The sequence below is a fragment of the Acinonyx jubatus genome, chromosome D4, assembly GCF_027475565.1.
Source record: "Acinonyx jubatus isolate Ajub_Pintada_27869175 chromosome D4, VMU_Ajub_asm_v1.0, whole genome shotgun sequence".
Lineage (NCBI taxonomy): Eukaryota > Metazoa > Chordata > Mammalia > Carnivora > Felidae > Acinonyx > Acinonyx jubatus.
In genome coordinates this window covers 13201142-13218359 of record NC_069391.1, presented here as the reverse complement: position 1 = coordinate 13218359, position 17218 = coordinate 13201142, and the positions used below count along the sequence as shown (strand labels likewise).

The 17218-nt window shown below is 45.7% G+C and overlaps 1 protein-coding gene across 12 annotated transcripts in view; it reads right to left on the bottom strand.

The window, feature by feature from the left end:
• TTLL11 (tubulin tyrosine ligase like 11) overlaps positions 1-17218 on the bottom strand; it is a 242673-nt gene that overhangs the window by 117712 nt on the left and 107743 nt on the right. For all 12 annotated transcript variants that reach the window (XR_008290962.1, XM_027035017.2, XM_027035018.2 and 9 more), the window contains 2 exons: positions 13863-13958; positions 13001-13116 (listed from right to left, as the gene is read on the bottom strand). Coding sequence is in view for 11 of the 12 variants with exons in the window: in XM_027035017.2 (XP_026890818.1) it covers positions 13001-13116; positions 13863-13958 (212 nt within the window). In the remaining variant the exon portion in view is untranslated. The remainder of the gene's footprint in view (positions 1-13000; positions 13117-13862; positions 13959-17218) is intronic.

Here is a 17218-nt window from a genome sequence, read left to right as displayed (position 1 = left end):
AGGCCCAGGGCTGGCAGGCAAGTGGTTCTCAAAGTGTTGTGTTGGGCCTTGACCAGCATCACCTGTGACAGTAAGAAACTTAGAAGAACCAGAACTCTGGGGGTGGGACTCGGCCATCTGGGCTTTACCAACCCCCCACCCCAGGTGATTCCGACAGGCTGCTAGCGTGGCACCCACCCATCCACAGCCTGTGTCGCCTCCTGGCTCCTCCGCCCCTGCTCAGTTGCAGAAGCCCTTAGAACTGCATTTGAAGACTCTGCCTCCACCCAGCCCTACAGCCTGTGCTGGCCTCCGCAGGGCGCACATGAACAGACTGGAAAGCACCGGTGGAAGGGGGTCCGGGGTAGGCTTGCTGACTCAGACTCAGAGTCTAAGGCCCAGCTGTGCCTTTCCGGCGGCCACGCTGGCCATTTTAGTAGGGCTGCATTTCTAGCTCAAACTCCAGGCTATGTGGCCGAGGCCTAGTCCTGGCCACTCTCTCCCCAACTCCAGCCCCGCCTCACTCTCAGGGAAGGCACCTGTGCTCTCAGTTCTTCCTCAGGTGAGCTAGATAGTCTGGAATCAGGAGGCTTTTTCTGCCACTGCCCGGGGACTCCTATGCAACATCCTGCTCATAGATTCCCTCCGCTACCTTGGAAAACCTGACCCCGATTATAATCTGGGCTGCTGGCCCTGTCCCACCCCTCCCCGGGTCCTGGGCCTCTCCCCCCAGTTTCCTGGCTTTGCTCCTTCCTCTCTGCAGGCCACAGAGGCCCTGGAAGAGCTCACGGCTGAGCACACCCGAGATAACTAAGCCGCACCACTTAGGAATCTTGAAGAAGATACTGCACTTAGACCTGGCAAGCGGCCCCTGCCCCAGGCTCTCCACTTGAGAGGGTCCTGCTTTAGCCCAGCTCTGGCATCCCCCCTTCCTGTGGGGCAAGGAGTCCCCTAGGCCAAGCAGACATACCCACATGGGGTCTGTGCCCCACACTTTCTGGTACCCAGCACCCTGGGGTCCCCTCCTATTATGGCTGAGTCCATCCTTTCAAGGGAAAATGGTGCTTCTGGTGTGCTCCCCCAGATCTGAGGGATGGCCAAGTTGACCGAGCTCGGGGTGGGGGGTTGGTGTGGACAGAACTTAGGTGTGGGAATAGGAGAATCTCCCCACCCCTTGCAGTGGTGGATGGAGGCAGGAGTGGGAAGAAAAGGAAAGAGTAGGGGGCTCAGACCTTAATGTGCACTCGCTCTCAGGGCCCACTAATGTCAAGGGCAGGCCTGTGTGCAAACTGGTGACAGCTGAAGCAGGTAACAGATGTCACACCCTCAGTAGGAACTCAAGAGATGCTTGCGGAACAAGTGTACCCAGAGATCTGCTTTGGTCCCTATTTGATCCTTGCAGACATCCATCGTCCCACTGTGCAGGGGTGGGGAGACCTAGACTCTGAGATCAGGTGACTTGCCCAAGATCACAAGACCTGGAACTGAACCCGTGTCTGTTTGATCCCAGGGCCGGTTAGTCTTCCCTGCACGTGGCCAGTTAGTCTTGGAACTCACATGGAACTCACTACTCCTTGGAGTCAACTTTTATCATTTCAGGCAAAGTAAGGTTGCGTTCTGTTTTTGTGCGTGTGTTTCTTTCCTTGAGCCGAAATAAATCTCTCTGCAAATCTCCATGTTTCCTTGTCCTGCCCATCGGGGCCTGCAGAGAGTTGATCCCTCTCCCACGAAACAAGCTACCGACGGTAATGCCGTCCCCGGGGGGTCTTTTATTGTCCTCCGCCCTTTCCTCTGAGCGGAGGGATGTCCAATGTCCAATCCCACTTCCCAGTCAGGCCTCCGAGGACGCTTTCCAGTCGCTATCCCTCGGAGAGGCCCTGGTGTGCAGAAACGCAAGCTGTCTGGAGCCAGGGCTGGCGGATGTGTGCACGCAGGAGAACGTTCCAAACACCGGTAATTCCCCCTCTCAAACCACGAGCTCAAGACTCTCAGCTGCCTTGTGTCCACCGTCACCTCACTCCAGTTGGTTTTCCTGCTGCAGCCAAAGTGACCTCCTTAAGACACCAATCTCGTCATGCCACCCTGCTGCTTTTAAAACATTGCTGTTAGGACAAAAACCAAATGCTTGGCCTGACCCATTAGATCCTGAAGCATCTGGCCCTGTCTCCTGACACCCACCCTGCTTACTTGCTATAATCCTGTCACGGACTTCTTTATTTTACCTGTAAAATCGTGCTATATCACATACAGGATGGTGTATAAAACAGGGGCGTGCGCTTAAAGAATAATTCCATACTGATGTGGCCACCACCAGGATTGAGAACTAGAGCAAGGCCAGGGGCTCCATCCCCTGGGGCATCCATCCCCTGTGCCCCTCTCGGGGCACACCTCGCTCTCCCCATCGCTACCCAGAAGCAGCTATCTAAAACTCTCCCATCGCTCGCCCTTGCTTTTCTTCCTGTTTGGGCCACTTAGGGTTACAGCTCTATAAAATAAAGTTTAGTTTCGCCTGTTTTGAGTTTTACTTCATCGGAACTATACTGTAGATACTCTTTTGTAAGTTCCTTCTTTTGCTCAATATCAGTATGGATGCACAGAGCCGTAGTTCACACATTTGCATTGGCATCTAGTAATCCAGTGAGTGAATGTCCGTGACTGGCCCATGCTTCTGCTGGTGGGCAGTTAGACTGTCCCCAGCCTGGAGCTTATATGTGCCACACAGCTGGAGTTCTGGACTTCTTTCTGTGCTCAGCGAGCCCCAGGCTCTCCTGCCTTGCGGTCCTCATGGGGAACTTGTTTTCTCTGCCCAGGCCCCTCTCACCGCCTCCCTCCTGCTCACCTTGCTGCTGGGGCTCAGGCTCAGGGCCACCCCTGACCCAGCCTTTAGCACATGACCACATGTCACCATCCCTCGACACTCATTCATTCATGCACGCACGCATGCACTCGCGCATGCGCTGGCGGCTCCTCTGGGCTGGCCTCTGGTGCTGCAGAGGCGTGGACAATCTGGAGGAAGAAAGCGATCCTCTCCAGGCAAATGAAGACATCCTCCCAGCGAAGCGCTCACGCAGCCTAACAGCCAGCTCCACGGCTGATCCTCACTCTTGACGCGAGCGCCCCTGGCGGAGGATGAGGGTGGGGGCGGGTCCCAGCGAACCGAGTGGTTCAAGTTCTGAGTTGCTCCTCCCATCCCCCCCTCACATTAGCCTCTGTGATGAGGGTTGCAAGGGGCCCTTATGCTGTTTAAAGTGGAGGAAGAATGGAAATTGAGTAAAAAGGAAAGAAAGCAGCTGGAGGATACTGCCCACCGTTTGGTGTGATAACCAAGGGCTTTCAAGTGATGACTAAACCTGGCTTTAATTTTGATCTTTCATTTCTTCTAATCTAGCAGATAATTAGAGGGAAATCAAATCCATCCTAACAGCCAGAGATTAACCTGTCACTGCTGGAGCTCCCTTCCCACCTACTTTGCCAGCTCTTCCTTCACACTTTTTTTTTCCCCTTAAAAAAAGAGAGCCCCCAGGTTACATATATTGTTTGGCTTAATTTAAATACATTCGGATTGGACATTTACCACGACAAAGAGTCTCTTAGGAATAAGTAACATTTTTCTCTCCCCCCAAATTAAGAAGTCCTCATTGCTTTGCAGCTTTAGAAACATCCTAATGCAAACTCCCTTTTATGGATGAAGAAACCAAAGTGCGGAAAGGAGAGGAAGTTCTGTGCGGTTTTCAGCTGTCAGGATTCACCCCAAAGCAGCTGACTCAGGGGCGCCCACTCTTACCCACTGTGCTCTCTCCTACCTGTGCATTCAAAACATGAGTGGGTCTCCATTCCTGCTTCCTCAGGGGCCCCCTCGATCTTAAGACAACATCTCAAATTGCACACAGCGCTTTAAGCATGAGATTCTGGAAATAAACTGAGCATTCACCAATACGGAGGCAGACTCTGGCCCAGCCATTAATGCAAATGATGTTTATAGAATTGGCTAACAAGAAGGGGAAATTAGTGTCACATAAAATGGAGAAAAATAAAAACACACAAAAATTATATAGATCATATGGCCTCAACTATAAAACGATGTAGACAGAGGAAATTATATGATTTTTATGAACTAAAAAGTTAATAAAGGTTAACTCTGGGTGGCTGAATTTGAGGGAGCTTTTTATCCCATGCTATACAGTTTTCAGTATTTTCCAATTTTTCAACAATAAGCACATATTACTTTTATACTGAGGAAAAAAAATTAATAAGAAGGGTGTCGCGGAGAAGAAGCCTCTGTCCTCTCCATCCCAAACAGAGGGCCCTTTTGGAAGCATGACTGGTGGTTCTGGCCAGCCAGGCGCCTCCCCAACCCTGCCTCACCCCTCCTACCTCCATCCTTCCTCCCCAAAATGTGTTTCTATTTTCTCACCAAACCAAACCTAAGCAAACAGAAGACCCTCCTCCTTCAAGAAGGCCGCCTTGACCACTCGAGGCCAGCTATTAGCTGGATCATTGGAAGCTGCCATTTTTGTAGATCCAAAACGAAAAGGTCTAATATCCACAATTTCATGTGGTTCGACCTCATGCTTGGCTCACCCTGCCTTCTTCTGAACTCTGCACAGGTTCGCAGTCTGGGATGCACAAGGACAGGCCAGCGATTTTCTGTCACTGTTCTCTCTCTTGCCATGTGTAGACCCTGCTGTAAGCTGGGGTTCTCCGCACACTGGCTCACATTTTATTCATTCCGGCTTTGAGCATTATTGAAAATGGAGTAACCACCTAGCTGGCCACAGAGCTTCCTCACGGGAGATAACCAATCACGCCATAAGTGCCTACTCATGTTCAGTCCTTGGAGATAAAAAGATGAACCCCTGCCCGAAGTTTACAGTAAAGGCATGAACCCACTCAGGTAATGAGAATGCCTTGCGGGCACACATCTCTTTGGTGTGCTAAATAGCTTCACATCCATTCTTTCTCAAGGCAAGAGCTAGACAGGCCTGACTCTAGATCTCAGGCTGCTGCTCATCAGCGGTGTGGTCTTGGGCACAGCACTCAACCTCTCCAAGTCTCAGTGTCCTCATCTGTAAACTAGAAGTGGGACTAGTACCTAGTGCATATGGCTGCCGTGAGCACAAAGTGGGATAGATGGAGACACCACTGTGCATGCGCGGTAAGCACGCCAGAAAACAGGACCTTGTGAAAGAGGCAGAGTGACTACAATTATTCCCTTGTTTTTCTTCTTCTTCTTGTTTCCGCTGAGGAAGCTGGGTGCAGGAAAAGTGGAGTGACTTATCTGAGGGCCCAGTAGAACTGGTACCAAGACCTTGGTCTCCTGAACCCAGGCCACACTGCCTCCTTCCAAAAAGCTAGCAGCTCCTCATTTTTAAAAGCACGTGAACATTTAAGGCTCCCTGAAGCAAGGCTTAAGGAAATTTCCAAATACATTTGCTACCCCCATCACTACCTGGAGTAACTCTGGAAGGGCCCATGCAGAACTCCACACTGCCATTTCCCCACAATGGTGACTGGCCATATGCTTGTCTAGTGTCCCATCTGGTCCTAGCGGGGGCGAGAGGGACAGCAGGCCTGCCTGCAGGCGGAGCGGCTCGGCTCCTGTCTAATGGTCTCTGAAATGACACTCTCACTAAGCTCAGGAAATTCTACCTTCCCCATAAGTCTCGGAAATGGTTCCTGCTCAACAAACTTCACGCAAAAGAGGCTTTTACTGGTTACTCCTGACTTAATGCTTAAACACTTTCAAATGGAAGAGAGTTGTTTGGTTTTATTTCTTGCCCATAACATAATGCACTTATCATTAGTCATTTCCTGTCTGTTCTTACTTGAAAATGCACGCATATTTTTCTAGTTTGCTGACTGTCGTCCAAAATGTGAGGCGCTTCGAGGTACAGAGGGCACAATATATCTTGAAGCCCCAACACCCCAACCTTGGATAAATTGCCTCAGCTCCCTATAGCCTCTGATGATAATAGGACTGTTGGGTTCTCAACTATTTCAAAACATGATGAAATGTCTGGCTTCTTTTTCCAGGAAAAAAACACACATACATAAAATCTCGTGTAGTTAATGGGCTCACAGATGCCCTTCAAGCCTTCGTGTACACTGGACTGAAAACAAGCTTTGATTTTCTTCACTTGCCATTCCAGGCCATCCTTCTGGCCTCTGGGTCTTTATCCACTTCCCCAGCAGCACCTCCTCTCTATTAACCCACTTCATACACCTGCCTCTCCAGCTGATTTGAACTCCTAAGTTCCCTCCAACAGGGCCCCGTGACTTTGTTTGGACGTCCTTCCATCCATTTGTATGTTTCAAATATTACTTCTCCTTGGTTCAAGTGCCATTTTCTCCTTGTCAGTTTTTTTAAAAATATTTATTTATTTATTTTGAGAGAGAGAGAGAGAGAGAGAAAACATGGGTGGAGGAGGGACAGAGAGAGAGACACAGAATCCAAAGCAGGCCCCTGTCTCTGAGCTGTCTGCACAGAGCCTGACGTAGGGCTTGAACCCACGAACCATGAGATCTTGCTCTGAGCTGAAGTTGGACACTCAACCAACGGAGCCACCCAGGTGCCCCATTTTTTTCAACTATCCATTAATTATCAGTAAATAATCTTTTCTTGTATTTTTCTCCCTTGACAATTTGTCTTTACCTTTAGAGCACACTTTGCACTTTCCACCTTATAGATCTGCATGTGTGGATCTCTCTCACTTCTCCCACTGGCCTGTGAGCTAATTCAATTTTGTAAGTCTTCTCCCTGGCACACAGTAAGTGCTCAACAAATACCCTAATAGTCCATAGCTGTTTCTCTAATCCTTGACATGAAATGAAGGATTTGCAATGAAATGCAAATAAATATGCAAATATTCGTCTCTCTGTGACCCGGGCTCCTGATTTATGTAGAAATCGTCAAAGGTGCCTGGGGTCAGTGTGTCCTGATCTGTAGGGTCTTGCCACAAAGGAATCCTTAGGAATCAGTGAGACCCAGAATTTCAACAACATGTCAGCCGTGCAAGCGCGGACGGGCCATTTGTCAGGATGGTTAGATGATTCGTCGGAAAGACTGTTTGCAGAAGAATATTCTCTGATAAGAAAGATAACATCCTGCATTTATGAAGGCATGTTTAGTCTACACGTTTTAAGAGCCCCTCTTCCCTACCATTGAGGGGATTTCAGTAGGATACACTGTCTGTTTAAGTGGCAGAGGTCTGGACTTAGAGGACCTCTGATTAATGTGCTTTTGATAATCTTCTCCAGGATGGGACAGAGTTACATTCCTTGGTCTTGGTACAAGCCCCAGCTGTGAAACTGAAGCACTGGGAGATTTCTTGGTCTCTTTTCCACTGGGAGATTTCTTGGTCTCTTTTCTCATAGAATGTTCCGCCTTTATCCTAGATTCTATGTGGAATCAAACGAATCTGGGGATTCTTTTAATTTATTGGCTCTAAACATGGTGCAGGATCCAAGGGAGATGCTTGGAGTCAAGGTCAGAAGTGAAGCCTGAGCTCTCAGTGAAGCCTTCGGAGGATAAAGCTGTTTAGATCAGGTCAAAAGCTGCCCCAACACCCTGATAATACACCTGGTTGTTCCTGTGATAGGAAGTAAACGGAACTGGGAGAGGGCGGTGAGATGTTACTGGGAGAAAGGAGGCCTCCGTGCCTTATGTAAGTCGTGTTCCAAATGCACGCTTCTGAATAAGAGATGGGCAGTCTATATCGCAGTTCCCAGGCACTGCATGGCATCACCATGTCAAGAAAGTCCCTTTAGACTCCTCCAAGCCTGCCTGTCTCTGACTTCACTTAGACTTCTCTGAGGCCCTGAAGGGCTAGGATTCCTGAGAAACGAATTTGGGTCCCAGAAATATCTACATTCAGGAAAAGAGGAAAAATGCTACTAAGATGGCTCCCCAAGGTAAACCAATCTTCCAAAATTAATGAATTGATGGAATCATCACTTTGTTTCTAAAATAATCCAGGAATGCAATTTCTTCACTTCTGTTGCAGATAGAAGTTTAAAAAAAAAAAAAAAAAAGACTGAGGGCACCCACATACCTTGACAAAAGCAAAACTTTCCATTGATTCTCCTGATTTTCTCCCCTATCTTACAAGCTTAGCTTTGAATCCTTGGAGAAGCTGGAGGTCAGTGGAACAACGTGGCAAAATGGAGAGACACTGGTGTTGAAGTTGGGAGACCCTGGATCCAGTTCCCACTCTGCCTCTGACCAGCTTTGTGACTTGTGACAAGTTACTGACCTTCTCCATCTGGGTTTCATCTTGTATGATGCACGTGTGCAGAACCTTTATGTACAACAGACAGGCTGCTTCAGAAGCTGGTGACCTATTTGTCACCATCAGGAGAACCCCGAAGCCTGATTGGCCACTTGGTGGGCCTAAGGACTAGCGTTTGTCTAATGTTTTCAGATGTCATGAGGCTCTCTCAATAGGTGTCACTTCATATGGTGACCATGACAATCCAGTCAAGGAGATATCTCCATCCCCATTGTTAAAGACCAGATGGGAGAACAAAGTCCCTTGGCCAAGCTCATGGCGCAGCGATCAGAGGTGAGAAACTTCACCCCAGACCTGGCTGATGCCACGTACAGTGCCTCACCAGGACACGGGCTGCTCCTCTGTCAGGAGGAGATTCCCGAACCAGGGAGCTGACTGGCACATGGTTTCTAGATCCCTTCTGATTCTAACAGTCCGTGCTTCTCTCAATATAATGAGGGGGCTGGAGTAAACCAACAACGTTAAAAAGAGTCTGTGCTCTCAAATGAAATCTCCTCTAGAAGGCCAAAATATGAAATAGATAATTGCTTCCACCCAGATGTCCATCAAGTGACAAACAGATAATAAAATAGAATATACCCATATAACGGAATATTATTTGGCCGTAAAAAGGAATAAGGACTGATACATGCCACAACATGGGTGAACTTTGAAAACATGCTAAGTGAAAGAAACCAGACACAAAAGACTGCACACTGCATGATTCTACTTATATGACGTGTCTGGAATAGGTCGATCCGGAGACAGAGAGTAGGTTGGGGGAGGTGGGAATGAGGAGTGGCTGCTTCATGGGTACAGGGTTTCCTTTAGGGGTTGACATTTTGGAAGCAGTTAGATAGGGGTGGTGGTTGCATAACACCGTGACTGTACTAAGTGCCATGGAATTTAAATAGTTAATTTTATGCTATGTGAATTTTACCTCCATATATGGGTGTATACGCACAGATATATGATATTTCCAGAGTCCCACCCCATCAGCCTCCCCCTTCGCATGTCCCTACAATGCCTCCAAAGAACCCTAATGTGTAAATCAGAATCACTTCATATTACAAAATGTTGTCATAGTTCAGACAGCTATTTTATTCCTTCAGGGGCCAAAGGTATTTTTCCTTAATCCAACAAATAAATATGCCTGGGCCAGTAATATCTTGCTACTCAGAAACGGAACCTTCCATTGGCAAACAGCTCCAATGTCCACAGTGGTCCCGTAGCTTCAGTTTTAGGATACGTAACTCAGAATTCTACTCTCAGTATACCCAGAAAGATAACAATAGCTAAGCTATATTTTTTGGTGTTTTCTTCTCATATTCTAGTAGATTGTTTTATTTTGAGTGGTGAGCTAAGCATGATTAAGTGGCTACTCTGAATAGTTTTTCATGTTGTTTCATTTAAATGCCATTTTATAGAAAAGGACACTGATAATTTTTTCATGATAGTTTTTCATGATAGTTTTTCATGTTGTTTCATTTAAATGCCATTTTATAGAAAAGGACACTGATAATTTTTTCATGATAGTTTTTCATGATAGTTTTTCATGTTGTTTCATTTAAATGCCATTTTATAGAAAAGGACACTGATAATTTTTTCATTATAAAATTTTATAATTTTATAGAAAAGGACACAGCTCTGCAACAATCCTGAGGTCGGAACTTAAAGCTCATCCCTTCGAGCTCAGGAGAAAGCCTCCAGCTAGGCCAGGAAGGGTACGTGCAGTCACCAGCTCCTGTGCCCAAGGAAGGCACGAGGGCCACTTCAGTCCCACCAGGAAAGTGACCCCAGCCTGTCAGCCCCTGAGGTGTGTGAAGATGCCTGATGCATGGACACACATCCCCTCGGCACCTTCCCAGAGAAGTTGAGAGGCACGAAGAGGTCAGGACCTCTATCTACCATTTCTCCTCAGCGTATATGGGGACAGTGAAGACCCACCTCAGTGGTCGCGCTGACGACATGTGCTCAAGGACGAAGTAACAAGGGACACTGCAGACCCTCGTTTGCTAAAGAGTTGTAGGGAAAGGCTAGGAAATCATCTGTTTTTAAAGGTTTAGGTCATGGATGCCTGGGTGGCTCAGTCGGTTGAGCGTCCGACTTCAGCTCAGGTCACGATCTTCGCAGCTTGTGAGTTCGAACCCCGCATCCGGCTCTGTGCTGACAGCGTGGAGGCTGCAGCCTGCTTTGGATTCTGTGTCTCCCTCTCTCTCTGCCCCTCCCCTCCTCACATCCTGTCTCTCTCTCTCTCTCAAAAATAAATAAACTTAAAAAAATAATAAAAATAAATTAATTTAAAAAAATAAAGGTTTAGGTCAGATCCTATTTAAACACAAGACACTCTGGTTTCTAAAGCTCCCTCCCATCCTAGAAGTCTCTGTGACATCATTTTCTGCACAGTGACACTGTGTCTGATTTGGACACATATGATTCAGCATTACTACACTGGGCATTTTCTGTGGGCATAAGTATGGTGCTTTTTCAAGTTATTCTGAAACATTTCTACACAGAGGAGTTGAGGATAATTTTAGCCTTTTTTATCTGCATGGTAAAGTTACCAAAACGGTCATAATAATTCCTTACATACAAATGCACTTTACGGATTACAAAGTACTTTAATGGACGATCATTACTGTGTTTTTTTTTTAAAGGTGAAATTTAGGAAAATTATCAGTATATGACATTTGGCTATTCATATACCCCCTTATATTCTAGGTAAGAAAAGGGGGAGAGGAAAGATTTATATTAGAATTGAGGTCAGGTTCTAGAAATTTTACCTATTCCTGGTTATCAATTTTTAAAAGAGCCAGTGCTCCTTCAGTTAAAACAAGGTTCTGCTACTTATGATTGATAAGCTGCAAATGCCTTGCCCAACCTTCCTGTGGTCCCGTGCCCCGTCGCTATTAAATTTTAGTTGTGCAGCTCACAGAGATGATCCAGAATGCCAGGTGTGGGTAAACAAAACTAAACAAAACGGAACACAAAAAAACTGAAACAACAAGAAGAAAGCTAATCACGTTTCAATATCACTTAATGTGAAAATACAGTGATGCTTTTATATCTTTTCCTGTTTTTCATGGCCACACAATGGCCCCTGGATTTGTTCACACACACACACACACACACACACACACACACACACATATCAGGCTGCTAATGTGTCAAGGTCATCTTCAAAGAGCTGTACCGGCGTGCCATACTGACGTGGATAGCCACTGAAACCTCCCCACAGTGCCACACAATCTCCCAAGACCTAACCTCTATCAGGGAGATCGATAACCCTTAGAGAGTAGATGTTCAAGGAATGAGTTTATTGCAATTAATCTGACCAAACTGCAATCCACTTGCTGCCTTTCCTTCGGGATGGCGGAAGAAAGCAGTCACGTGCTCATACGAATGGACACGTTACCCATGGTGTTGGGGCCACACCCAGGATGCGGCAGAGCTGACAGACCACCACTTTGAAGCTCTAATTGGCCGAAGCCACACCCGGCGGGACCGGCCCTCCAAACTGCAGGTGAATGTTCTCGGCCAGGTCTTGCCAACAATGGCAATCTGTGCTTCCCACGGGGAAGAGCGCCCCAGAGGAACACTCAACCGAGCAGGCACCATCCAGCCTGACTCAGAATATGACAAATGCTCCTACAGAGTGACATTTCCTGCCAGGCAGTGGCACTCAACCTTGACTGCACGGTAGAATCACCTAGGGAACCTAAAATACTTCTGTGGCCAGCCCTCCAGCCCAGGCTCATTAAAATCGGCGTCTCTAGAAGCGGGGGCCCTCACACTGGTATTTATGAAAGCTCTCCAGATGGTTCTAACATGCAGCCAAGGGAGAAGCACCAGTGCAGAATATTCTAGCACTGTCTGGGCTTGAGCCCAGCTGGTGAGGTGCTGCAGGAGAGGAACTCGCAAAACACCACTTGCTTAGGAAAGGGAAGTCCATGCTCCCTGAGGTCTCGAGCCACAGCTGACAAGTGCTTTATTTGTCTGCGGGCATTTAGGTCAAGCTGATTTGTTGGGGGGACAAGGAGGGCTTTGATTTTTTTGCCTAAAACAAGCATAACGATATTTACTTTGCGAGAGCCAGGAATTTGATAAAAACAAAATACCCAAATGAGATGCTGTTCATTTCTGGGGTGATTCCGGGGAGGGAGGGGTGGGGCACATACTCTTACCAATGCCCCAACTGGGGTAACGCACCCTGGGGCCAGTGGGATGGAAAAGAACAGTAACTGTAAAGAATACAGAACTCCCAGAACTTCAAGTGGCCCTGCAAACGTCGAAACCAAAAACTTATCCTGCAAGAGTATAAACATCAGGAAGAAAGTGAAAAGGGAAACGATTTTTATCATGTCCAAGCAACCTATGGCCCTCTCCTTGGCTTTGTTTTACTCTCTCCCTATGTTTGGGCATTTCCAAGAAAAGCTCTACGTGAACAGTGGTGGGTGAGAGGAGATTCCACCTCAGGGGAAAGTGGGTTCGTAGAAGAGACTTTCCAGATTCAAATAACAGTCAGCTAAAAATTCATCAGCTGAATCCCAAACGTTGGATTCATATACAAGTCTCCATCTCCTGATTGCAAGTCACTATATTTGGAGGCTGATGTCCACAAATGAAAATGTGATGGGTGAGATTGTTTAATGTGTAAATCTCACTCCAATGTTACAATGTTCTAAGGGAACTTAGCTGCTTGGGACACTGCTAGCAGAGTTGATAGAAATGAATGATATAAAAAATATACTCACTGGTTCTCTCTTTTCTTCTTAAGTGGGTCCATCAGGCGTAGTGTGTCTCTGATCACGGCCACCTTCACTTCTTCATCGACAAGGCTGGGGACATTTTCAAAGACCCCCGGAGAAAGCTTGAATGGGTAAGGATTCAGTGTTACAGTGGAGAGTGATTCAGTACCAAGTACCTATTAGCACTGGCTCCAGTGGTTGTACTGTTAGGCTTTGCTTATGTTCATCTACAGAAGGTAATTTTTTAAAGACTCCCTTTATGTTACTTTTACAGTGTCAGTTTCCTTTAACAAATCAACAAAATATGTAAAGGGGAAATACATACATAAGGAGCACTATGTGTTTCTAGTTATCAAAATCATACATGCTCGCTGTAGAAAACTTGGAAATATAGAAGGGGTTAAGAAAATAAAAGAAATCCACATACTCCCCCCAAAACACAATATTAGTATTTGGTGTGTTTCCTTCCAGTCTTTTTTTATGCACTAACCACTGTTGAATGTGCTATTTATGTTAGTGATTCGAGTATGTCGACATGGCTAAATCATATTCCTAGAATTTCAATTAGTTCATCTCCTGAGGCTAACTAATTAGTTCACGTCAAAACTGATGGAAAGGTTCAGCTGCCTCTATGTCTGCAGACCTTAAAAATTGGAAGAATGGCATGCTGAGAAGTTACCAGGGGTCGGAGAGGTCTTATATTTATAGACTCTGTTCAGAGCTCCACAAAACTGAAACTATTTAGACTGGAACAGAAGTTCACTGTGCAAATCTGAGAATGCTGAACCTTGTTTAGCCGAGTGAACAGCATGAGAGGGCACGTGCAGTTGTATGGCAATATATTCAACGAGGCGTTCTAAATACTTACTTCTTGCTCATGTTCGATTCTCATGCTGGGATTTGCATTTACTTCCAGGAGAATAGGCTTCAGATTTTTCATCAGAAGGATGTCAAAGCCTAGAATCTGGGTAGGATACACATAATTCAAGATTACTCCCTCTAGCTACAATTTCTTTTCAGGAATCAAGTATGGTGTTAGGGTCATTAAGGTGACAATAAGTTCAAACTTGGCCCCCAACCTGAGCCTTGACCCTGGCTTCTCTTGTCCATGGCCCCTCTGCCCCTGGGTGTTCTTGTCAGGCTAAATGGACAGCAGAAAATTTCACAGGAACCTTGATGATGGGATGAGTTCTTCTGGTGCATTTCAGCAATATCGGTGACCTCTTTCTTCCTTAACAGGTTTTTTATTATGTTGAGGATCAGTAGTGCCCATCAATTTCTCCCTCTCCATCTGCTCTCCTCTATTAAGCTGCTTCTTAGCTAGATCTCTGAAAACCCAAGGCTACCTTTCATAACCTCAGATGTCCATCAGTATCACTTAAGGAGCCCTTTCAAAACCACCACATATCCCCCAGCTCACACCTACAAGTCAGAATCTTTCAGAGTAGAACCCAGGCAAACTAGTTTTGAAAAACAATGCCCCTGCTCCCCACCCCAGTGATTTTGAAAGACGCTCCTTAGCTAAGGAAAGGGAATATTTATTAGGCACCAATTACTCCACGATTCATCAATTATTCATAATCTCGTTTAGTCCTCATGATGGTGTGTTTGAAGGAAGGATCCTGCTCTCCATTTTCCAAAAGCAGAAACTGAGTCTCACAAAGGCCAATGGATTTCCCCAAGCTCGCCTAGCGAGTAAGTGACAGAGTTGGATTTCATACCCACAGAAGGCTGGCTCCAGAATTTGTGGGATCCAGTGCAGGATGAAAACACGGTGGGGAGGGGGAGACTTGTTCAAAAAGTACTGACAATTTCATGATGGTGGCAGCAGAGCATTAAACCAAGCACGGAGCCCTTCTGAGCACGGAGTGCTGTGTCACTGCACAGACCCACACCCAAGGCTAACCCCAACACCATGTGTCCTTGACACCCTCCCTTCCATCCAGCGTGCTGCTTTAGGTGAGGCTTCGTCTTTGGCTTCCTCCAGTTCCTCACAAGCCCTAGGATGGGGTAAGCTACCCTGTGCATCTTTCCCTCTGCCTGAAACAACCCTTCACCTGCAATAACATCTCCGGATCCTCAAAATCACTGGTTCTAATTAGATTCAGACTCAAACCACAAGGACGTCAGATTCTCGGGAGGACTCTCCTTATCTCTCTAGGTGGTGATAAGGTAGAAAGCTTCTGACATAATTGACACAGTCCCAAAGTTTCAAAAAATAAAGTGGAGAATAAAGGAGAGAAAAAGAAAAAGATACAGCTGTATCCCCTCCTCTGTGGATCAAGCAGAAAAGATGAAGGGAAACCCATTTACTTGTCTATATAGAATGTGCATTAGTCAGACGGTAATTATCCAACTGTAGCCTCATTCTTATTGATGAAATCAGAGCCCGAATGACCATTTTTGGGGGTAATTCAGGATGAGGTTATTCTTCAGTGAAGGGCAATGAGGATGAGAAGTTGGAAAAAGTCACCCTTGCTCTATTTTTCTTTCCCTGGTCATGAAAAGAAAGGAATGGAAATTCAGTAGAAAATGTTACATGCATTATAGATCCACTTAATAATATATGGCAAGTGGCTATGAGTGATGAGGCCTTTAGAAGACTCTGGTGACATCATCAGTCTAACTGCAGACTGGGGCTGGGGCATGTGGTGTTGATGAGGCTACAGAGAACAGCGGGCTGTGGTGCCTGCATTTATCATCCTTAGTCATCAGCTGCTTTCTGCTACATCTTAGAAGCTTGGACTCGCTCTTTCTCAGCTTGGTGGGCTCTTTCAGTTCAATGAACAGTGGTTTCCTGAAAATAAAGCTATAGGAAAGCTGGAGAAGGCAAAACCTCAACAGCCATACTGATCTGCACCCACCAATGGCATGGTATTTTCTAGAACCTAAACTTGGGTGCATGTCGTTGAATATGTAGGGTCTTGTACAGAAATGCTTTGGAGTCAGAAATACTTGGCTCCAATCCTACCTCTGTTTCTCGCACTAGCTAGACAACTCTAGGTGCAGTGCATAGCCTCTCTGAGCTTCATATACCTCATGAAAAATGAGAGCTGATGACAGCTACCTTGCAGAGTAGCTGATGACGGAAGCAAAAAGCACCTATGACTAGGCTCATCATGTGGGAGGTACTCAATATGTGACAGCTCCCTTTGCAGTTTCCTACTGATCCCACCAACAAGAAATGGCATTATGTGGCTTTCGAGTCCAGAAGAGCTCATTTCAAATCCTAGCTCTGCCTTTAATGTGCATAACTATGGTCAAGTTACTTAGCAACTCTAAGCCCCAGTTTCTTCATCTGTAAAATGGGAATAAGAATAGTACTTACCTTAGTTCATTAATTCAAAAAAATATTTATTGAGTGCTTTCCTATATCCCAGGAACTATTCTACCTTCTAGAAATATAGCAGTGGACTAGACGAGGTCCCTGACCCCATGGAGCTTACAATCCAATAAATAGTGGGGAGCCAAGACCAAATAAAGATAATGCAATGTAAAATATTTTGCACAGTGCCTGAAACATAGTAAGTATTTAATAAAGGTCATTATTATATTTTTTTCATGAATTCAAGGAAATATTGATTTTCTTTTCAAAAGTTCAATGAAATATGTAGCACCAGTGGATCTCAATAAACAGAATAACGGAACTGGGAGGAGCTTAGAGTTGATCTTGTCATAAAATTCTGGAATAGAGCTGGAAAAAAATCAGGAATTTGGTCCAGTGTTTTTCAAAATGGGGTTCTTTTCTGGGGAAGCACTGGGGAGGCTAGATCAAAGCCACTTTTACCTATCTCATATACTGGATCCCCAGAGAAGAAAGCTTTATATATATACATATATGTGTGTGTGTGTGTGTGTATAAAATATAATGTATAATATATATAATATGCATATATATATAAAGCTTTCTTCTCTGGAGATCCATATATACATATATATATATGTACATATATATATACATATATATATGTATATATATATATATACACACATATATATATTTTTTAAACTACGAATTTAGTCTAACAGCCACTTTATGCAGATCATAAAAGCAGCTTAGAAAGGAGAAAACCTCCCTCCAGTTTGGTGGCAGAGCAAGAATTGTCAAAAGGAGAGAGAGGACTTTTCAGTCACATGATACTCTGCCCTGATGCAAGCAATTATGTGTTGCACACCTCCTACTCGAGGGGTACCCTGGGGATTCAAAGTTATCTGTCTTTCAGC